The 24721-nt window shown below is 36.7% G+C and overlaps 1 protein-coding gene across 2 annotated transcripts in view; it reads right to left on the bottom strand.

Annotated features, from left to right (window-relative positions):
* Positions 1–24721, bottom strand: part of nme7 (NME/NM23 family member 7) — a 154941-nt gene that overhangs the window by 91479 nt on the left and 38741 nt on the right. The window contains exons 1-3 of one of the 2 annotated variants that reach the window (XM_073045479.1): positions 24427–24544; positions 19946–20053; positions 2884–3050 (exon numbers count right to left, since the gene is read on the bottom strand). In XM_073045479.1, coding sequence (XP_072901580.1) covers positions 2884–3050; positions 19946–20053; positions 24427–24477 — 326 coding nt within the window. In that variant the 5' untranslated portion in view covers positions 24478–24544. Of the gene's footprint in view, positions 1–2883; positions 3051–19945; positions 20054–24426; positions 24545–24721 lie in introns of those variants that run through there. The other variant, XM_073045481.1, reaches the window with a different exon arrangement.

Here is a 24721-nt window from a genome sequence, read left to right as displayed (position 1 = left end):
ATTGTACGCCGGGCCGGATATGGCCTGCGGGCCTTGTGTTTGACACCTATACTTTAGAGGAATGATGATGCTGGGTTCTGTTAGTGAATACTAATTGCATTTCAATTTGACTGGGTATGTTGTTCAATCCAAGCTATTGAAATGAAGAAGATATTTATGAGCTTACTGCCAATAAAATTACTAACAACATAACAAGAGCAGTACTCAGGTTTGCAATGTGGACAGCTGAAGAATACTGAAGGACACAATGCTCGACAGCTCTCTAGTTACAATGGGGAGGGTGCAATTGAAAATAACTGAATATGAGCCTGTTATTGGTCTGACTCCAACAATTAATTTATAGCAATAAAAAGTACTGTCTCACCAATATACTGAGATAATCAAAAGGTGATGCCTCAGAAAGGCGTCATGCATCATTAAGGACCCCCATCACTCAGGACATGCTCACTTCTTATTACTACTATCTGAAGGTACACACTCAATGTTTTAGGAACAGCTTCTTCCCCTCCACCATCAGATTCCTAAATGGATAATGAGCAACCCATGAAAACTGCCTCACTTTGACTTAAATTAAGTCTGTATATCTTATTGTAATTTATAATTTTTTATGTATTGCACTATACTGCTGCTGAAAAACAACAAATTTCATGATATATGCCAGTGATTTTAAACCCAATTCTGATAAACCACACAGCAGGCACCCTGCCTTCAAAGGGGGCATTTCAGAACTAGCAATGAAAAGATTGCAGATGCTGAAAATATAAAGTTAAAAACATGAAATGCTGGAAGCACAAATCAAGTTAAGCAGCTTCTACAGAAAGAGAAACAGAATAAATGATTCAGGGTGAGTGTACATTGGCACAAATGGAATGAAAACAAGTTAGCTCTAATTTATAAGGAGGTGGTAGGGAAAGGAAATAGAACAAAAAGGAGTAGTTGTGATATGGCAAGGACAGTGTTTTGCTAGGATAAGCTGCTGAAGGCATCTGGTTGTGAGTGAGAGTGAGAGAAAAGAAACATGAACAGCAGAATGCAACAGCTATGAAATGACAGCTGTAGGAAAGTTAGGCTGTGCTTCAAAGAAATAAAAATTGAACAAATATCACAGATCAAAGACCCACTGCAGGACCGGGCAGAATAAATGAGTTACCTGAAATTATACAATTAGATAACAAGTCTAGAAGGCAACAAAATATCCTGACAAAAGATAAGCTTACGATGAACCACGTAACAACAGTGTAGAGATTCACAGACGGATGGAGGAGGATTGGGGTGGGTGGGGGGGAGGGCAACCAGCAGCTTAGGGCCAGCCCTTAGAACTGAAGACAGGTGCTGCACAAAGTAGTCACTCAATCTGCATTTGCTTTCTCCAGTGTACGGGAGGCCATATTGTGAGCACCAAATGCAATAGAATTGGATAGAAATGTAACCGAATCTGTGCTTCACCTGGAAAGACTGCTTGAACACCTGGACGATGAGATGAAGTAAAACAGCACATGATGCTAAAATAGCACAAATAACAGATGATGTATCTTTGGTTATATGGGAGAATGCTTTGATAAGGAGAATGCTTGAAGTGAACAAAAATGGACCAGGGAGTCAAATGGAAAAATCCCTTCAGAATGCTGAAAGAAGAAGGGAGGGGAAGACAAGCCTGGTGATGGAAATTGCAAAGGATAATCGATTATTTACAGAAACTGGTGGGATATGAATCCCTGCACTTTCCAGAAGAGGGTGGGAGAACAGAAATGCAGAATATAGGTGGCATGTAGTCAGATGTGGCAGAGAGGGAAGCCACAGCTCAGAAAGCCATGGTGGCAAATACACACAGTGGCCGATTATTAGGTGCCTCCTGTTTCTAATGAGGTGGTCACTTAGTGTATACTTGTGGTCTTCCACTGCTGTAGCCCATCTACTTCAAGATTCAACATGTTGTGCCTTTAGAGATGCTCTTCTGCACACCACCATTGTAACACATGGTTATTTGAGTCGTCGTCGTCTGAACCCTTAGTGCCTAAATGGGGCCTCCAGTTATTTGAGTACTGTTGCCTTATTCTCATCTTCAATCAACCTGGCCATTCTCCTCTCACTTCACTGATTGTTAAGGCATTTTTGCTCATAGAACTGTCTCTCACTAGATGTTTTTCATTTTTCCCATCATTCTCTGTAAAATCTAGGAACTATTCTGCATGAAAATCCCAGGAGACCAGCAGTTTCTGAGATACTCAAATCACCCTGTCTGTTACCAACAATCATTTCACAGTCAAAGTCACTTAGATCATATTTCTTCCCCATTCTAATGTTTGGTCTGAACAACTGAACCTCTTGACCCTGTTTGCATGCTTTGATGCATTGAGTTGCTGCCACATGATTGGCTGATTAGATATTTGAATTAACAAGCAGATGTACAGCTGTACCTAATACAGTGGCCACTGAGTGTATGTATACAGTCTTTTCATTGGACTGTATATACCAGACACAAAAGGAACTAGGAGAATGGAATGGAATCCTTAAAGAAGGGAGGGTGGGAGGGAGTAGTATTGAAATTGCTGCAGGAATCAGTAAACATGTGGTGGATATTTCACAACTGCCATAGTCAGGTATACTGGGCACTAAAACATCTTCAATTTACTGGAAAATACCAGTAACAGTACTAGCATCAATCTGGTTATATGCAACGCATCACCTACTACCTAGGATCTAACATCAGTTAAACAGAATACAAAGAAATAATTCAAATATTTACAACATTTATGACAGCAATTAAGCACTCAGCTTAAAATTCAAAATGGCAAATCAAAAAATACTGCATCACATTACTAGGGCTAATTCTTGTCAGTAATTAACTGGATCTGTAAACATACTTAGGAATTAACTTCTTACTTTTGCTTCTTACTTCCCAGTCTGCGTGCTGTATATTGGTCCCCATAGTCTACCAATCGCAGCTGACGAGCGTATACAGTAATCATGCTGCCAACAAACAAGTCTTCTGAACGTAATTCATCATATTTAGTTCGTTTCAGAAAGGTGCGATGGTTTTTAATGTCAAACTGCAAAAAGGTCAAAAGCAGCATCATTAATCATAAAAGAAAATCTCAAAAGCTAAAGCAGAAACTTTTATGAAATTGCACACATCTTCAATTGAACAATTTATGTTAATGGGAAGGGAGGATAAAATAAGTTTGAGATGAATTAAAATGAAGAGATCTACATCAGATCATCCTTAACACCCTTAAATTATGTGGCATTCTTTAAAAAAATAAATCGAAGATGGAGGATTAAGAACAAATTTTATTTGCCATGTACTGTACATTTACATGTATTAGGAATTTGCTGTGGTGCGTTGGTCAGGGTGTGAATGTAACAAAAAGCTGTATTCAACAATTATAAAGAATTATATAAAAACTAAAGTTAGAAGTTAAAGTACAGATATAGAATAAAATGTGCATAATACATTAATATCAATGTGTATTTACAATTTAAACAGCATTATAAAAAGTGGTTTAACGTGTGTACGGTTCAGTGTAGTGACAGAGGTAATAAATGGGGGGGGGGGGATGTAATTAGAATGATTGATCAGATTAACTGCCTGGGGAAGAATCTTCTAAGGTAGCATAAAAACACCATAGTGCTTTCCAGAAGGAGGCCTTTGCAGGATTTTTAGCATCCACAATTATTTTTCCTGCCCACTTCTTGGTCCTAGACACATACAAGTACTGCAGTGGTGGTAGACTTTAGCCAATGACCTTTTCTGTTGACCTGACAGTTAACTGTAATTTTCATAAATTGTGAGAGGATGCTGCACCAAACCAGACAGCTATGGCTGATATGAGGATGCTCTCCAGGATGGCATTGTAGAATTGCACCAGTATGTTCTGGGGAAGACAGAATGTTACCAACAGGTGCCAGAAGTACATCTTTTGCTGAACCCTTTTGTTAAAGAATGAGTTATGGTTCTCCTAGGTGAGGTCCTGTAAAATAATAATGCCCAGGTACCCGAATGTCGAAACACTGCTAACTGTAGAAACGTTGATGATGAGTGAATGGAGAAGAAATAACGATGGATGCATGCTTGGTCGCAGTGGCCTCTCTGGGTCCAACAAAAGGTGAAAATGTGCACCTTAAATGCTTTTCTTCTGATAGCAAGGCTCTGTTGGATATTGGTAATGGAAAATACTGCAAGCCCAGCTCATTGTTAAAGACTGATGGCAGGGAAGCTGTGGGGCCTCAGTTGTTGAACGCATCAGGCCTTCATGCCATGGTGTTACCTGTTACAGCCACCCAGGGAGGAAGTGCCAGAGGTGGTGTGGGAGAGAACAGATGCTCTGTGGGCTCTGAAATCCAGATGGTTGGGGCCTGGCCCCTGCAGGCTGGCTCTCCTGTTGGTGCTACTCTCCAGTGTTCACTCCCTGGAAGACAAGCTGGATTGCTTTCAGCTTCCGCTGACCCAGCACAAGTTGAAGAACTTTTGTGTACTTGTTCTTACAGATATGTGGCTCCCGCACAACATCCCAAGCACTATCAATCTTCAGGCCATGCCAATTAGAGACTTGTGCCAATATTATTTTTGTGACTGTATGTTCTGTGTTTTGGACCTTAGTCCCAAGGATAATAACTGTTCCTGAACCTGGTGGTGAGAGTCATGAGATTCTTGTACCTTCTTCCTGAGCACAGCAGCAAGAGAGCATGACCTGAGTGATGGGGGTCCCTGATGATGGATGCTGCTTTTCTGTGACAACACTCCGTGTAGATGTACTCAATGGTGGTGAGGGTTTACCCATGATGGACTGGGTCATATCCATTACATTTTGAAAGATTTTCCCTTCAAGGGCATTGGTGTTTCCATACCAGGCTGTGATGTAGCCAGTCAATATACTCTCCACCACACATCTATGGAGGATTGTCAAAGTTTTAGACACCCTGGTGATCTACACTGGATATCATAAGCCTACATATTGCTTTAAATATTTCATATCAGTTAGCATTTTTTGCCTGCTTCATTCCACAAACGACAAGAAATGCCTAAGTCCAGGATGTCAAAATTAACCTTGAAGCAATCAGTACACTTGTTGGCACAATCACCACCACCTTATATTTTTGAATTCCAGATTTCCTCACGTGGCACTATTTTAACCAAAGTCAGCACCATTGCCCAAGAGCCTAGGAGAGAAATTCCTTTGCCTATATGAAGCAAATTTTCCTAGAAATTAGTGAAACAATAAATTAGTAGTTAAGCATAATTCTAAGAGCACAGGTTAAGTGGGATTGGCACCCAATGATAGTTTACAGCAGTGGCAACACAGTACCTTACAACTACCAGTCTGCTGATCTTGCAAAGATGAGCAGGCAGTTTGCAACAACATATAATTTGATACGACAGCAAAGTATGATTGAGGCACCAAGCATGACATGAACAGCAAGGACCAGGGGAGGCTGGGAAATAATTGAAGGAAAAATCAGAAATCCAACATGAAGATAGCCCTGATTCAAATGATGAATGTGCTGGATATTATGTGCTGGTTACAGCAAATATTATAGTATTATGGCCATAAATTCATAAATATATTTAAAGTAATAGATATTCCCACTGAAAAACATGAAATAAACTGAAAACTGTCGCAACTTAGTATGAGAACCAATAAAAATTATAGTTAACAATAGCTGTTGCGGCTGGAGACCACATTGCATTGGAGTGATTTATGATGAAAATCCAATTTCAAAGTCTATTTGTATTATCCTATTTTCCAGCAGATTAAAGAGTGATTAAAGGTTTCATCCTTTTAGCAGATTATTTTAAGCTCCTTATTCCTTCTGTGAATACCAACAGCATTACAACAGGTTGCTCTAAATCCAATATTGGTTTTAAGGGCAAAGAAAATGAATATCCATAGTAAGCTAAACATTGACATTAAAATGATGAATAAGTACCATAAAATGCTAGATTAGCGGGGCTCCCAAACTTTTTTTTTAATGGAATTTACCAATACCATTAAGCAAAGGGTCCATGGACCCCAGGTAGGGAACCCCTGTAAGTAACTACAGTAGCATGATATTGACGAAACTCAAAAGTGTCATCTCCATTTCATTGTGTTATCTTATATGCAAAATAACATTAAACCAGAAATATACTGAACAAGGACAAGACCAGATCAATAGATGTTTTCTATTAAATTATTCAATTCTTACCCATTCCAATGATCTTAGATCAGAAATGGGTTGGGAAGGGAAAGGGGCATCCTGATATACAATGTTTTCTTTAATGAAACATTATCTCAACCAATTAAAGAAATATCTAATTTTGTAGTTCCACAGAAATCCTTAAGTTGGAAACAGGCACCAGGTAGCAGAATCAAATCAAAATGTTTACAGTCACATTAGCAACCTGATAAAAGTGATAGTGCTACTGTAAATTAAAATAATGATATTTTGTCATACTTGGTGGAAGAAGAGGAAACATTATGGATATCCAAAGATTTAGAATATTGATGATTCAGAGACAAGAGTCCTACAATTAATGGAAAAATTAAGGACTAACAAATCTCCAGATGCTAAAGGCTTCCATCCTAGGGTTGTATAACACTACTTGCTCAAATGACTATCAGAGTAATTGTATAGACAAATAACAGAGTTAAAGTTTCAGGTTGATGACCTTCCTCAGTTCTTCCTAGTTTATGAGAAATAGAAACAAATTTCAAATGCATAGAAGTGTCAGAAAACAAATATACATATACACACAGACACACACAAACAAACATTTGTGCAATTGTAAGAAAATGTTTGTGAACACTTTGCATTTACCTGGTTTTCTGCGTTATTTACTCATAAAATGTGGTCTGATGCGCATCTGTCACTATAATAGACAAACACAATCTGCCTAAACTAATTACACACAAACAATTGTACTTTTCATGTCTTTATTGAACACATTAATTATTTACAGTCCTGGCAAAAAATATGAACCTACTTTATGTGAACCCTTGTATTTAATAACCGGTAGAACCTACTTTAGCAGCACTAATCTCCACCAAACATTTCCTGTAGCTGCTGATCAGACTTGCTCATTGGTGAGGTGAAATTTTTGATCATTCTTCCATACAAAACTGTTTCAATTCATCAATATTTCTGGGATGCATTGCATGAACAGCCCTGTTCAGGTCATGCCATAGCATCTCACTTGGGTTAAGGTCTGGACTCTAGCTTGGCCATTCCAAAATACAACTTTTTTCCTCTTTTTAAACCCACTCTAATTTTGGTTTACTCTTGTGTTTCAGATCATTGTCTTGATGCATCCAAATTCTGTTAAGTTTCAGGTGACAGACTGTTACCCTGATATCCTCTGTGATGCTCCTTCCATCATGCTTCACAGTTGGGATGAAGTTTTGTTGTTGGTATGCATGCCTTATTTTCCTCCAAACATCTATCCACAGAACATTGTCCCAGAAGTACTGTGGAGCATCCAGGTGGTCTTTTGTAAATTTTAGACATGCAGCAATGTCTTTTGAGAGCAGTGGTTTCCTCCCTGGTGTCCTTCCCTGAACACCATTCTTGTTCAGTGCTTTTTTTTATAGTGGACACATGAACAGAGACTTTAGCAATTTCTGCAGGTCTTTTGTTGTTACCATTGGGTTTTCACCTCCTTCAGCATTGCACATTGTACTCTTGGTGTGATCTCTGCAGGATGCCCACTCCTAGGCAGAATTGAATAGTAATGAATTTCCTCCATTTGTAGACAATTACACTTACCATGGACTGATAACACTCAGGTCTTTGGAAATGCTTTTGTAGCCTTTTCCAGCTTCATGCACCTCTACAATTCTTCTTCTAAGGCCCTCTACAAGTTGTTCGAGTGAGGTATGGGTGCACACGGACAGATTTTTCTTGAGAAAGAAAGTAACCTGACTTTGTGTGCCTTTTTTTTTTTAAAGTTGGCAGGGCACCTCTCCAACCCACTCCTCCAATCTCATATCATTGATTGGAACAGCTGACTCCACATAGCATTTGTACAAGACATTACACCAGAGGTTCAAATTCTTTTTTGAACCTAGACTGTAATTGTTTAAATGGTGTACTCAGTACTGACGAGAAGGAGTCACCAGGAGACGCTCATGGAGTGAGTGCTGTTTCAGATTCGCTCCATAACCTTTACTTTTTTTAACCTATGATCACCCTTATTTAACTTACTTTTACCTACACCAAAAGATTCTTGCTACTTTTTTGGACTTATCTTTAAGAGTGTACTGTGAATTTTGAAGAAATGAGTACAGAAATGGCTTTAAGATCTAAAGGGCGAGACCCTGGGAAAGATCCTAACGGCAACGGAAAGAAAAAAAAAGACCGATCCTAAGTATACTGAATTGACTTATGATATGTTATTGGAGCTCTTAAATGAAAAATTTGAAGAACAACGACAAACTTTCAAACAAGATCTAAAGGCTTTCCAGGATTCTATGGATAAGACTGATTCAGTAGTAAAACAGCAGCAAACTCTAATCGCAACTTTGCAAGAGGACGCTCGGAAGCGAGACTTGATAATCGAAAAACTGAAGCAGAAATTATCTTCGACGATTAAGCAGGTGGAAACACTTAAAGCCAAGAGTGTCAACTTTGAAAATCGGTCCAGAAGACAGAACTTACGCATACTTGGTCTCCCGGAAGGTATCGAACAAAGGGACCCCTCGAAGCATTTTGCTCAACTTTTAAAGGATGCGTTCCCTTCTGTATTCCCAGACAGTCCTCCGTTACTTGATCGCGCCCACAGAATTATGCACAGGTCATCAAGTTCTTCATCTAAACTACCTGTTGTAATTGTTCGATTTCATTATGTGCATGTCAAAGAGCAACTTATTCGTGTGGCTCGGCGTTTAGGGATGGTTAAATTCAAAGATTTCCAATTTCGATTAGTGGAGGATTTTAGTCCAGAAGTAATGAAGGCAAGGCTCCTTTTTAAACCTCTGATGTCCGAATGTTATGAGAAAAATCTAAAACCAGCGCTTTTATACCCTGTGAAGCTTAGAATCTCACCTCCGAATGCACCACGGCGTGTTTTTCTCTCCACATCTGAAGCTCGAAGCTTTCTGGATGAAAATTATCCTACTGCTTTGGACTCTCGTTTCTAATAAATGAGTGATTTTGATCGTTACAAGATAGTTTTTGTTTCCAAAACCAGATTTTGTTTCTGGCTATTGGTGTAGGTTTATTCTATATTTTATATTCTAATTAAAGTTTTCTTTCGACACACTAATCTTTTTATTTTACTTACTTTAACCACTGTACTTTATTTTTGGTCATTATTATTAACCCTTTGAAGGTGAATTTTTTTTTAACAGTTTGATATATATCCTTTTCATTTTTTGTGTGACTAAGATGGCGGTTTCTTTTCTAAAATATTTCTTGCTTTTTTTTTGATTTTGCCTTTTTTTTCCTCTCGTCTTCTTCCTATAATGCATTTTTTATCACATTTTAACTTTTTTTTGTTTGGGTTTTAACCCGATTTATAAGTTACTAGTGTTTATATTCTTCTTTTTTTTTTACTAGCAATTATATTAAGAAGTTTGTTTTAGTATAGTGATAATTATTTTTTTGGAGTTTGAGTGGATCTTTTTTTCCCCCTCTTTATATATTTGGAGTTGCCTTCTGGTGATACGGGGGTAGATTTAGTATCATTCCTTTTTTTTCCTAGCCTTCTCCAGGCTCAGGATGGGCTTTTTCTTCATGGGTGGGGGGTGGGGGTTTCCTTTCTAAATCTATTGTTCTTTTTACCTGTTTTTTTTTTAGATTTTTCATTTGGGCTGATTTTAAACTACTAAAATGTCCGCGATATCGTCACTTCCGGGTCCGCCCCTTATTTTTGTTCTTCTTCCGGGTGCATGAGTTCATAATTTGGTTAACTCTTTATATACCAAAGGGTTGATTTTAGAAATATGGCTCAGACCATTAATTTTGTCTCTTGGAATACTAATGGCTTAAACCATCTGATTAAACGGAAAAAGATTTTCAAAGTATTCCAAAGACTGAATGCACATATTATTTTTGTACAAGAAACTCATGTGAAGAAAGAGGACAATCAATGTTTTTTTAGGTTTTGCAGGGGTCAACAGTACCATTTGAATTCGAATGCCAAAGTAAAAGGAGTTTCAATTTTTATTGACTCCTCTACTACATTTGTCCAACCCGATATTATTTCGGATCCGAATGGCAGATTTTTGTTAATTACTGGGTTACTTTTTAACAAAAAGGTTGCTATGGTTAATGTTTATGCTCCAAATGTGGATTATCCCGATTTTTTAAAGTCCTTATTTACTTCTCTACCTAATCTAAATGAATATAGGTTAATAATGGGTGGTGACTTTAATTGTTGTTTAAATCCTTTGCTGGACAGATCTATATCCACTCAGACTTTACCTAATAAGTCGGCCACTTACATTAATTCTTTTTTGACTGATAATGGAATTTTCGATATTTGGAGATTTCGGCTTTCTAAAGACAAAGAGTTTTCACTTTTCTCACATGTTTATCATTCTTACTCGAGAATTGACTTTTTGTATTGACTCTCATTTTATTCCATCTGTAATTGGTTGTAATTATGATATTATAGCCATCTCTGATCATGCTCCATTGAAACTTTCTATTAAATTAATGGATACAGCTTCTAGTATTAGGCAATGGCAATTTGATTCTACCTTACTGCAAGGTCCGGATTTCATTAAATTTATGAAAGAACAGATCGATTTCTTCTTTTCAACTAATTCTACAGATGACATTTCTTGCGGAACACTTTGGGACACTTTTAAAGCATATATACGTGGACAGATTATCTCCTATTCCGTTGGTTTGAGAAAACGTATTAAGAAAGAAACTCTTTTCTTGGTTGATAAAATTAAAGAAATTGACAAGAAATATTCGACTGCTCCTAGTAAGGAGCTTTACAAACAAAGGGTTGAACTTCAAATGGAACACAGTTTATTACTTACATCTTCGATTGAAAATCAATTAATGAAAACCAGATCTGATTTTTATATACATAATGATAAATCGGGTAAACTGTTAGCTAATCAATTGAAGAATGCTTTGGTTAAACGTCAAATTATTAAGATTCGTCAACAGAATGGTGAATTGACAGTTAACCGTGATGAGATAAACAAATCTTTTCAAGATTTTTATACCTCCCTGTATCATTCTGAATTCCCTCATGATCATAATACCATGCATGATTTTCTTGGGAAATTGAATTTTCCAAAATTATCATCAGATGATCTTTCAATATTAGAAACTCCTATTACGGATGCAGAAATTAAAGGGGTTATTTTCTCTATGAATTCTGGGAAAGCACCAGGTCCAGATGGGTATACAGTGAAATTTTTAAAGTGTTTTTCCTCTACTCTTTCTCCTTGGTTATGCAGGGCTTTTGAAGAAGCAATTAGATTGGGTAAACTGCCACAATCTTTTTATAGAGCTTCCATTTCTTTAATATTGAAAAAAGATGAAGACCCTACTGACTGTGCATCCTATAGACCAATATCCTTATTGAATGTAGATTCCAAGATCTTTTCCAAGTTACTGGCGTCCAGGCTGGAGAAGATATTACCTCAAATTATCTTGGAAGATCAAACTAGTTTTATTAAAAATCGCTATTCTTTTTTCAATATTAGGAGATTATTGAATATTGTTTATACTCCTTCACATAGCACCTCAGAATGTGTCATTTCATTAGATGTGGAGAAAGCATCTGATAGAGTTGAATGGCCATACTTATTTACTGTGCTTGAGAAGTCTAATTTTAGTCCGACATTCATCTCCTGGATTAAACTGATATATCATACTCCAGTAGCCTCGGTTTTTACTAACAATCAAAGATCTCCCTTTTTTCGTTTATTTCGGGATACTAGGCAAGGCTGTCCTCTTAGTCCATTATTATTTGATATTGCTTTAGAACCTTTGGCAATTGCTATTAGAGAATCACCGAACATTTTTGGCATTACTCGTGGGATGGATATACGTAAGTAATCATTATACGCAGATGATTTATTATTATTTATTTCTGATCCTGAGAAATCCAATCCTGCAGTTATATCATTGTTGGCTCAATTTAGTAATTTTTCCAGGTATAAATTAAATCTTAATAAGAGTAAATTGTTTCCTTTAAATAGACAGGTTCCAATTTATGGAAATTTACCTTTTAAATTAGTTAATGACTCTTTTATATACTTAGGGATTAAAATTACAAAAAATTATAAGGAGTTAATTAAGGTTAATTTTTTACCCTTAATTGATCAGATTAAATGTTTGTTCACTAAATGGTCACCATTATCTTTATCTCTGATAGGTCAGATTAATGTTATTAAGATGATTATTTTACCCAAGTTTTTATACATATTTCAAGCGGTACCAATTTTTATTCCAAAATCTTTTTTTGCTAATGTTGATTCAAAAATTTCCTCATATATATGGCAGAATAAAAATTCTAGATTAGGTAAAAAATATTTACAGAAGGCAAGGAAGGAAGGTGGATTGGCATTGCCTAATTTTAGATTTTATTATTGGGCAATTAATATCCGATATTTGATATGTTGGTTAAAGGATTGGGATTTATCTTTTAGCCCTCATTGGGTGAACCTGGAAACTAAATCTGTACAAGGATTTTCATTGGGTTCTATTTTAGGGTCTTCTCTTCCCTTTGCTCTTTCTAAATTGCAGAAACGAATTGACAATCCGATAGTTAAACATACTTTACGTATATGGTTTCAATTTCGGAAATTTTTTGGGTAGAATCAATTTGTTTTAACTATTCCTATCGTATCCAATTTCTTTTTTCATCCTTCTATTATAGACCAAGCTTATTCAGCTTGGAAGACTAAAGGATTACTACGATTTTCCGATTTATTTTTGGATAATTGTTTTATGTCTTTTGAACAATTATCTAATAAATATAATTTGCCTAGATTTCATTTTTTTTTAGATATTTACAGATTAGGAATTTCTTAAACACTGTACTTTCCAAATCTTGAGTCTTTGGGTATTTTGGAGAATTTGTTAGAACTAAATCCTTCTCAGAAAGGTGTAATATCAAAACTCTACAATATAATTATGAAAATACATTCAGAGCCCTTCTATAAGATTAAAAATGATTGGGAAAGAGAAATTAACCTTACTATCCCTATTGAGAATTGGGATAAAATTCTTCAGTTAGTCAATTTATCATCTATATGTGCTAAACATTCATTAATACAGTTTAAAGTTGTGCACAGGGCTCATATGTCCAAGGAGAAATTGGCTCGTTTTTATTCCTATATAAATCCTATTTGTGACAGATGTCATTCTGAGATAGCATCTTTAACTCATATGTTTTGGTCATGTCCACTTTTGAAAAAATATTGGAAAGACATTTTTGATATTATTTCCACTGTATTGAACATTGATTTACAACCTCATCCTATTACTGCAATTTTTGGTTTACCAATGATGGACTCAATCCATTTATTTTCTTCTGCTTGTCGAATGATTGCATTTCTTACATTAATGGCTAGAAGATCTACTTTGTTGAATTGGAAAGAAATTAATCCCCCTACCGTATTTCATTGGCTTTCTCAAACTATGTTATGTCTAAATTTGGAGAAAATTATGTGTTGTATTTGACCCTTCTATTAAATTTGAAAAGACATGGAGACATTTATTCAATATTTTCATATGATGTAATGAGACCCTGTTCCAAACCTATTCGTTTTTCCAGTTTTGATTATACATATGTTGAGAGGATCGGAGTTGGCGACACTGATGATTTTGTATTTTTTTATAGATATTATAAACAGCCCATTATTCATTATTATTTTTTTCTCTTTTTTTCTTCCTTTTTCCCCCCTCTTTATTAGTTATTAGGTTGTTAGATTAGTTTTTCTAGGGAATTTTTTTTCTTTTTCTCTTTTCTGTTTTTTTAATATATATTATGATATACCTAGTTTTGCTTTGTTTGTATGATATTTGTATCATTCATGATTTGGGAAGACTTAATTATATTGTAACTATTGCTTGTGTATCCTTTCATGTTCAGTTTAAATTTGTAAGTTTGCAATCCCACTATCTATGTATTATTCTTATTATGTTGATATTAATAATAATAATAAAAAGATTGAAAAAGAAAGTACTGACGAGAAGCACAATTGTTTGTGTGTCATTAGATAGACAGATTGTGTTTGTCTATTATTGTGACTTAGATGAAGAACAGGCCACATTTTATGAGAAATTAATGAAGAAAACCACGTTATTGCAAAGGGTTTACAAATATATATTATTTATAAAATCTTACTGTATTACTTCATTTTCCCCTGTAAATGCCTGAAAGAAAATGAATTTCAAGTTAGTACTTTGATAATAAATTTTCTTCAAACTTTGAACTTGTGTGTCGATCAATCTCCTAAATTTTTTTTAAAAAGTGACAAATGAACAGGAAATTATGGATCAATCATCCCAATAGCGTGCACATATTTTTACATAGAAACTCTGAATACAGTAAGAGGTTATTTAGCATTTCCTGTTAATCTTATGGCAATTGCTACATTCCACTCCAACTTGATGAATCACATTAGTGGAAGTGTTAGTATTAGAGGTTGGTATCAGTATTAACTAACCATGATGAAATCTAGGAGCAACAATGCAAGTGTCTCATTGCAAAATACCACTCTCAGTTATCATACAAATTTACTTCCTTTCTGTTTTACCTTTGTTAAGAAATAATCAAGCAATTTCAGAACAGGTTTATAAATCAGTCTTACTGTACATGTTGTGAAATTTGTCGTTTTGCTGTAGCACTACTGTCCAAAGAAATAAAATTACTGTAAATTACAAAATAAATAGTGCAGAAAGATTGATGAGGTAATGCTCACGTGCCACTCAGAAATCTGATGGCAGAGGGAAGTAAGCTGTTCCTGAATTGCTCCATATACTTGGAGGCACATGATAAAGTAAGCCAATCAATGCTAGAATCTTCCCTGTGATCCCATGGGCTTGTAGCTTGTGAAGCAGCCTCATGTGTGACATCTTGTCAAACGCCATCTGAAAATCCAAGTACACAATATCAATTGAATCTTCTTTGTCTATCCTGCTTGCTACTTCTTCAAAGAATTCCAACAGATTTGTCAGGCAAGATTTTTCCTTGAGGAAGCCATGCTGACTATGGCCTATTTTATTATGTGCCTCCAAGTACCCTGAGCCCTAATTCTCAATAATTGACTCCAACATCTTCCCAACCAATGAAGTCTGACTATGGTTTCCTTTCATCTGCCTCTGTCCCTTCTTGAAGGGTGGAGTAACATTGGCAATTATCCAGTCTTCCAGAACCATTCCAGAATCTAGTGATTCTTAAGAAATTATTACTAATACCTCCATGATCTCTTCAACCACCTCTTTCAAAATCCTGGGGTGTACACCATCTGGTCCAGGTGACCAACCTACCTTCAGGCCTTTCAGTTTCCCAAGAACGTTCTCCCTAGTAATGGTAACTTCACACACTTCTACCACTAAGACCTGAAACTTCCACCATATAGCTAGTGTCTTCCACAATGAAGACCGATCCAAAATACTTCTTCTGTTCATCTGCTATTTTGCTGTCCCCATTACTACATTTCCAGCAATCCAACATCTCCTCTCATCTCTCTTTTATACTTTATGTATCTGAAGAAACTTTTGGTATCCTCTTTAATATTATTGGCTAGTTCTACTTTTGTATTCCATCATTACCTCCTTCATGACTATTTTTTTAAGAAGTTATCTTCTGTTGGTTTTTAAAAGCTTCCCAATCCTTTAAATTCCCACTAATCTTTGAATCTTTGTTCTATTATATTCCCTTTCTTTGGTTCTTATGTTGGCTTTGACTTCTTTTGTATTCCATGGTTGTGACATCTTTCCTTTAGAATACTTCTTCCTCTTTGGGATGTATATATCCTGTGCTTTCTGAATTGCTTCCACAAATTCTAGCCATTGCTGTGCTGCCGTCATCCCTACTAGTGTTCTTTTCCAATTAATTCTGGCCAACTCCTCTCTCATGCCTCTGTAATTCCATTTACTCCACTGATACATCTAACTTTAGCTTCTCTCCTTGAATTTTAGGGTGAATTTGATCATGTTATGATCACTTGCCCCAATGGGTTCTTTTACCTGAAGTTTTCTAATCAATTCTGACTCATTGCACAACACCCAATCCAGAATTGATTGAGTCCACTAAAGCTGATCCTTTAGTGGACTCAACCATGAACTGCTCTAAAAAGCCATCTTGTCAGCACTCTAGAAACTTCCTGTCCTGCAATCCAGCACCAACCTGATTTTCCCAATCTACCTGCATATTGAAGTCTTACGTGACTATTATAACACTGTCCTTTTGGCATGCATTTTCTATCTCCCACTGTAATTTGGAGGTAACATTTTATTGCTGTTTGGAGGGCTGTATACAACTTTCACTAGAGTCTTTTTACCCTTGAAGTTCCTTAGTTCAATCCACAATGATTCAACACCTTCCAAGCCTGTTACCCCTCTCTAATGATTTGATTTCTTTTTTTAACCAACAGAGCAATGCCACCCTCTCTGCTTTCCTGCCCATCCTTTTGATATGATGTGCATCCTTGTACATTAAGCTCCCATCTATAACTTTCCAGCCATGATTCCATAATGCCCATAAGATCATACCTGCTAATCTGCAACTGTGCTGCAAGTTCATCTACCTTATTCTGTATACCGTGTGCATCCAGATACAACACCTTCAGTCCTGTATTCACCCTTTCCGATTTTGTCACACCATGCTCAATCTTTTGATTCATAACATCGTCTGAGGTCTTACCAACATTTGCCTGCACAATCTCTCCGCTAACTGTTCAGGCACTCTGTACAGGTCCCTCCTTCCCTGGAAGAAAGATCAATGATCCAAAAATCTTATGCCCTCCTTCCTACACTAACTCCTTAGCCACGTAATAAACTGTATGATCTTCCTAGTTCTAGAGTCACTGGCACATGGCATGGGTGGCAATCCTGAGAAACAGCCCTGGAGGTCCTGCCCTTTTACTTAGCACATAACTCCCTTAACTCCCTATGCAGAACCTCGTCCCTCATCCTACCCATGTCATTGGACCACGACTTCTGGGTGTTCACCATCCCACTTAAGAATGCTGAGGACTCTATCTGAGATATACCGGACCCTGGCACCTGGGAGGCACAGAATCTCTGGGAATCTGAGAATCTCTTTCTCACCCACAGAACCTGCTGTCCATTCCATTAACGAATCCCCTATCATCACAGTATGTTATCATCAATCCAAACTGATCTCCCAGTGATGAAGGCAAGGATCCAGTTCCAGATGGTGACACAGAGGCTTAGGTTTTGAAGCTTGGTGATGAATACCGAGGGGATAATTGTATTCAATGCTGAACTGTAAACAGCAACCTGATGTTCAGTATATTTTGCTGTTTTCCAGGTGTTCCAACACAGATTGAAGACCCAGTGAGATTGCATCTGCTGTAGACCTGTTGTGGCAGTAGGCAAATGGTAACAGGTCCAGGTTGTTGCTCAGGTAGAAGTTAATTTTAGCCATCATCAACGTCACAAAGCATTTCATTATGGTAGGCATGAGTGCTACCAGTTTACAGTCATTAGGGCACTTCACCCTGCTCTTCCTAAGCACCAGCATGATTGCTGCCCTTTTGAAGTAGACGGGAACCTCAGACCACAACAAAAAGAAGTTGAAGATGTCCTTGAACATACCAGACAGTTCATTGCCACAGGTTTTCAGTACCCAGCCAGGGTATGCCTTGCAAGAGTTCATCTTCTTTAAGAATTTTCTGACCCCAGCCTCCATGACAGAGATCACAGGGTGGCCAGATGCTGTAGATCAAAACATGTTTCAAGATGGAAAAAAAATTAAAAGTATACTATTATCCAGTTCAAGGGAGATTACTATTTTTAAAATGTCTTTAATATATAAATGCCAAGCATCAATACTTACATCAATATAATCCATCCCTCCCTTGTATATGAGTTGTAATGAAAGAAATCATAGACAAGCAGCGGGCTTTGTCTATGAGGTAACTTCACAATATATTATTTGTTAAGTGGATAAAACGAGGTTCAAAGACAGAGACACTTGGAATCTCGCAGTAGGTCAGAAAGAAACATCTTGGTTTTCAGACGTAACATGTGGATCACATATAGTGTACTGCAGAGAAACCTCAAAAATCACTAGCCAGGAAATTACCAGAGACTCAAATTACCAAAACGACTGAACACACTGAAAGTTTTACAGTCATCAGTGGAAGACTTGCTTCAAATACAGCATGTTGTTGGTTTTATTGAAGAGCTGATATAGGTAGACAGGACACATCACTGCAAGCTATTTATATGTACATAAAAGACATCTTATCACAGGGGTGTCAAACTCATTTTAGGTCACAGGCCAGATTGAGCAAAATGCAGCTTCATGCGGGCCGGATCAGTCGGATGCGTGCGAACGCAGCTTTCGTTGCCTCCGTTTTTTCAGCCTGCTCTTATGTGTCTCAGTCTCTGCTATAACTACAAAGTGTTTCACTTTACAAATTCCGTTTCTTATGAATAAGACTGTCAAGCAAGACTGCCGAATAAACACTAAAAACCCTGAAAACCTGGTACCTGAATAAACTCAGCATTAGCCATATCATACGCCATAGGCGCTTCGATTACTGGGGCCAGCTTTAATAGTAATTAGATATTATCTCGCGGGCCAAAGATAATTCCACCGCGGGCCGGATTTGGCCCGCGGGCCTTGAGTTTGACATATATGTCTTATCATGTCCTTCAAAACAGATACATAGCACAAGTTGAAGTTCGCATTATTAATTTGGCTAGGACATTGTCTAAGCAGCAAGACACAAAAGCAGGAGAAACGCAAAGGTTCTCTGATTGCTCAAATCTAAGAAATGAAGCTTTAAGCTACTTACATAATTACTGAGATAGCAAGGCAGAAGACCATTGATAAAAAAAAGTAATCAACAGAAGCAAAAAAAAAACAGGGTATCAATTAGGACTGTAAAAAAAACGTCCTAAAGTGATGAAAAGTTAGAAACAGAGGTTCAAAGATCCTCAATGGTACATGCACAAATTTATGTCATGAACAAGTAAAACTAAATCACAAAGGTTAGTGGATATTCAAAGGGCTTGGACACAAAAAGATAAAGACTACCCTTTACTCATAAAAGTCTATCAGCATTGTGGAGATCTAGATATTCCAACACAGGAAAGATATAGGCTTTGGAGGAAGAATCAATAGATAACAAGAATATACTTTAAACAATGGGATTGTATTCCGCAGATTAGAAGTTGCGATTTAAAAATAATAAAACGAGATAATAGGTGGATATGGAAGAATTATTTTGATTGATTAGGAAGTAAGTAACAAGGGGCTATAAGGTAATTAAAGCTGAGACTTCAATGAAGTTAGGAAAGAGTTCTAAATATTGCAGTTTTTAAAAACACAAAACTTAGGAATCCCATAACTTGAGGAAACTATTGATGTCAAAATGTATTGGAAACTTCATTACTCATTATAAGTAAATTGATAATCAAAAAATAACATTTAATAATAATAATTCTTGGACATAATCATTTAATACAAGTATTATGTTTGAACAAGATCTGAAAAAACAACTACATATAACCAGGATGAGAAATGCACTAAGGTGATGCTTTGCACATGGATTTTCTGGAGGCGGCTCTGGAAGGTTACAAAAATAAGCAAATAATTATAGCACAGATTAGTTTTTACTGTTCTTGTGAAATTTAATTTTGGGTCCATAAAAATATTTTGCTGCATGTAGTAATGTTGCAACTTTTTATTCAATTGCATACAAAAACTTATAACCAATTATCGCCACTTTGAATTGGAGTCCAATGCAACAATTCAAATAGAAGTAAAAAAACATTTAAAATTATCTTTTACCATTTCAATAGATCCATCTTTTGGATAATACAGGAACGTATAACGGCGAATTAAACTTGCATTGGGATCATACCATTCTGCAATAAATGATAATTGCTCTTCTTGATTCTAGAAAGGAATCATACAAAGATATCAAATTTTAAAATTTGACAGTTTAAAAACAAATAAATCATTTACAAATGGTTATTTTCAAAATTAATTTCTCAAGCTGATAAATTTAAATTGTTTAAAATATTTAATACTGAAATGCAGTAGTATTGTACATATGGCAAGTTTAACTAACAAATCACTTAACAGTAAGGCTCACATAATTATGGTCCTATGTAAATGATTCTGCATGCAGTATGGGAGATTAACACTATATGATGAATGAAAACCATCTTCATTCCATGATTTCACATTGCAGGAGCATCGTAAATAGTAAAAAGAACAAGATATATTTAGATAAATCTGTGAGCAATGCAATGAGTGATCTCTAAAATTATGCAAACATATAAATATATTAAATCATAACTTAAACTGAATTTAAGCAGGCTAAATTGAAATTTAAAGTTTGCCAGTAGCAAACAAATGACAATCAATATTACACTGAATATTCCAACTTTTAGTAAGTGTAAAATATTCTAACTTTGCAACAAAAAAAAGCAAATGGTTTGCTTAATTCCAACCATCCATGTCATTTTTGCTTGGCCACTGGGAGCACAAGGCACTGTCCCACTTCCCCAGATAATATTCCCACATCAGGTTACCCTATGTACTTTGAAGTAGTAGAGCCTGCAATAAACACCAACATTTATGTAACTGGAGGAGATTAGAGAGGAGACCAAAACAAAAGAATATTTAACATGGCCATGAACTATTTACTTTCCCATCATGAAATCCGAATGAAGAAAGTGAATGAGTGGAGTTGTTTAGGGCACAGGTTTAGCATTTCAGATTTCTGGCATCTGCAGTTTTTAGATTTTTTTTCTTTTACCATTGAGAACAAAGCAGGCTGTTTGATTGATATCCTATTCAGTATTCCCTCTTGCAAAATGCAAGAAGCTGTTGTAAGTGCACCCAAGACTGGCAGAGCAAGTTGAGAAGGCAGATTAAAAAAACTTTCCAACAAAGAGACACAGATTATAAAAGAAAGACAGTCATGTTAAAACATCTGAAAACAATGGGTCAGCCACAACCAGTCCAGTTCTGAGCAGCATATTAAAAGAAGACTGTTTCAATTCAAAAATAGCACTTAATAGATTGATTAGAATAATATGAGGGAGAAGCTGCCGCTGTTCTTACTGCAGAAATGCTTAACTGGAAATTTAAAAGTTATGCTCAAAACAATGGACAGGTTGAGCAAGTAAATTAACTTCAGTGAAAGATTAGTAAAAGGCACATTAAGATTAAAAGGTAACTACTAAAAGAACAAAAAACAGAAAATAAGAGAACAAATTGCACTAATCTTGCATGCAGATGGTGGCAGATGAAAAAGAGAATTAGATAAAAACTCATAGGGAAATAAGGAAATACAGGGAGAAAGACAGTGACTACCAAATGGAACTTTCAATAGGCCAGCTACTTGACATTACCTTCAGGCATCGGTACCTCCTACCTGATGTTAACCGTGAGAAAAGGGCATGCTCTGGGTGCTGGAGGTCCTTATTAATGGACACTGCCTTTCTGAGACACTGTTTCTTGAAGATGTCCTAAGTACTTTGTAGGTTGGTACCCAAGATGGAGCTGACTTGACTTACAACCCTCTGCAGCTTCTTACAGTCCTGTGCAGTAACCCCTCCATACCAGACAGTGATGCAGCCTGTCAGAATGCTCTCCACGGTACATCTATAGAAGATCTTGAGTGCATTTGTTGACATTCCAAATCTCTTCTAACTCCTAATGAAGTATAGTCACTATCTTACCTACTTTATAACAGCATTGATATGTTGGGACTAGGTTAGATCCTCAGAGATTTTGACACCCAGGAGCTTGAAACTGCTGACTCTCTCCACTTCTGATCCTTTTATGAAGGTTGGTGTGTGTTCCTTCGCCTTACCTTTCCTGAAGTCCACAATCAGCTCTTTTGTCTTACTGATGTTGAGTTCCAGGTTGTTGCTGCAACACCACTCCACTAGCTAGCATGTCTTGCTCCTCTACACCTCCTCGTCTCCATCTGAGATTCTACCAACAACAGTTGTATTATCAGCAAATTTACAGATGGTATTTGAGTCATGGGTATAGAGAGAGTAGAGCAATGGACTAAGCATACACTCCTGAGGTGCACCAGTGTTGATCGTCAGCAAGGAGGAGATATTATCACCAATCTGCACAGATTGTGGTCTTCCAGTTAGGAAGTCAAGGACCCAATTGCAGAGGGAGGCACAGAGGCTCAGCTTCTGCAACTTCTCAAGCAGGATTGTGGGAATGATGGTATTAAATGCTGAGCTATAGTCAATGAACAGCATCCTGACATAGGTGTTTGTATTATCCAGGTGGTCTCAGGCCATGTGAAGAGCCATTGAGATTGCATCTGCCGTTGACCTATTGTGGCGTTAGGCAAATTGCAATGAGTCCAGGTCGTTGCTGAACAGGAGTTCAGTTTAGTTATGACCAACCTCTCAAAGCATTTCATCACTGTAGATGGGAGTACTACCAGGCGATAGTCATTAAGGCAGCTCACATTATTCTTCTTAGGCACAGCAGTACTGCGACTTCCTTAGTAGTTTGTGAAGATTCAGCAGGTCATCTAAAACTTTGACAATCTTCTATAAAATTGCAGTGAAGAGTGTGCTAACTGGTTGCATCACATCCTGGTATGGAAACATCAAAGATCTTGAAAAGTAGTGGATACAGCCGACTCCATCACAGATAAAGCCTTCTCCACCATTTTGCACATCTGTAAGGAGCACTGTCACTGGAGAGCAGCATCCACCATTAAGGCCATGGTCTCTTCTCACTGCTACCATCAGGAAGGAGGTACAAGAACCTCAGGACTCACACCACCAGATTCAGGAACAGACATCACCCCTCAACCATCAAGCTCTTTAACCAGCGGGGATAACTTCACTCATCCCAATTCTGAAATTTTCCCCACAATAAATGGACTGACTTTCAAGGACTCTTCATTTCGTGTTCTCAATATTTACTGCTTACTTATATTATTATTGTTGTTTTTATCCTTTTTGCATTTGAAGTTTGTTGTTTTTTGCACAGTGGTTGTTGGCCGTCTTGTGTGTCTCATTGATTCTATTGTATTTCTTTTTATTTACTGTGAATGCCGGCAAGAAAATGAATCTCAGGTTAGCATATAGTGACATACATGAACTTTGATAACAACTTTACGTTGAACCTTGAGAAACATCTAAACAATACCAACCCATCAGTAAAATTCTAGTAATCGATGACCCAACTATTCAGCATTGTCAGCAATTTGGCATCTGGATCAGCAGATGATATTTGCAAGCATGCCAGATTTATGGGGTTTTACTGTATTAACTAAAAAGCTATGGATCAATTTGGTGACTGAAGAATAGTTAACAATCCCATCTTAGACTATCTGATGCTTTAGAAAAGTACAAAGAAAGAAGTTGAGATAATTCACATAGAATCTACCATTCTTTAGAACAAAATGGTCTTTTTAAAAATCTTCAATGGGTAGTAAAAAAAAAATCACATGAAGACTTAAGACTCACACTTGTGCAACTGTCATAGTGATAAACTGTCATCTTATCCTAACAGTAGCTATAATTAATGAGCATCAACTGTGCTGAAGAAGATCCTTTGCAAACAATTAACACTGATCTTCATACCATCTTCAATTGTACATCATTAACCTCGTGCTTTTAACAGTCTTTGATTTCTGCTTTTATCTTAATACATTGATAGGTGGTCAGGTGATTTTGAGAATGGTTGGCTTGATGGGTAGCAGTGTGCCCCATTTCTGGAATATCCAGTGTTATACGACAACTCCGGGGTTTTGTGGTTTGGTTTCTTTTGTTATAGTTGTAGTTATTGATTTAACATTGCTAGATGAATCAGTCTACTAATGCTGCCTGATCTGCTTATTCCTAGAGAGAGCCATGAATTCCACCTCTCTACAAGTGGAGTAGTCTTGTCAGTCCTAAATTAGAATGGTATTTAATGGTGATTGTTGATGGCCCAAGATAAGCTACATCAAAATTGAGAAAAATAAATGCCACAACAAAAAATCAGAGAACCAACAGTTAACCACCTACAAATGTTAATTCTTGTTATCTTTTCTCATCTTTAGCCATAAAGCAGCAGATTTTAAAATGGTAAAGATGACAAATTAAAGCATCTAGACATTACCAAGATATGGAAGACATAGTTGGTAACTTCTGAATCCCATTGTAATTCTGACACTTCTAAACAAAATTTAAAATCCATAAATGTTAATTATTATCCAGGAAGTAAATCAAAGCATACAAAAGAATATTTAGCCAAAGCAAGATTAAAAAAAAACTTGAAAGTGCACTAACCAAGGTTATAAATACATGGCCAAGTGTTGTCCTATCAAAATTATTCCGCATCAGCAAGCACAGGAATGAGAAGGCTTTCTTAGGAGAGTTGCCCTTGTTTAATTCTGCATAACTAATGGAAAAGGAGGAACTACTTTTTGTAAAATAGACAGCAAGTGCTGCAAATCCGAAAGATCTGCAGAGAGTTTTAGCACTTCAGGTCAATGGCTTTTGATGTTCAAGACCAAAGTCCAGCAAAGAAATAGGTTGTAAAAGATTAGAGTTTACATGCAAATACTGCATTTAATTCAAGAAA

This window comes from Hemitrygon akajei, chromosome 5, assembly GCF_048418815.1.
Source record: "Hemitrygon akajei chromosome 5, sHemAka1.3, whole genome shotgun sequence".
In the NCBI taxonomy this organism is placed as follows: domain Eukaryota; kingdom Metazoa; phylum Chordata; class Chondrichthyes; order Myliobatiformes; family Dasyatidae; genus Hemitrygon; species Hemitrygon akajei.
Note: the sequence above shows the minus strand (reverse complement) of the source record. Positions and strands in the feature narration are given on the sequence as shown.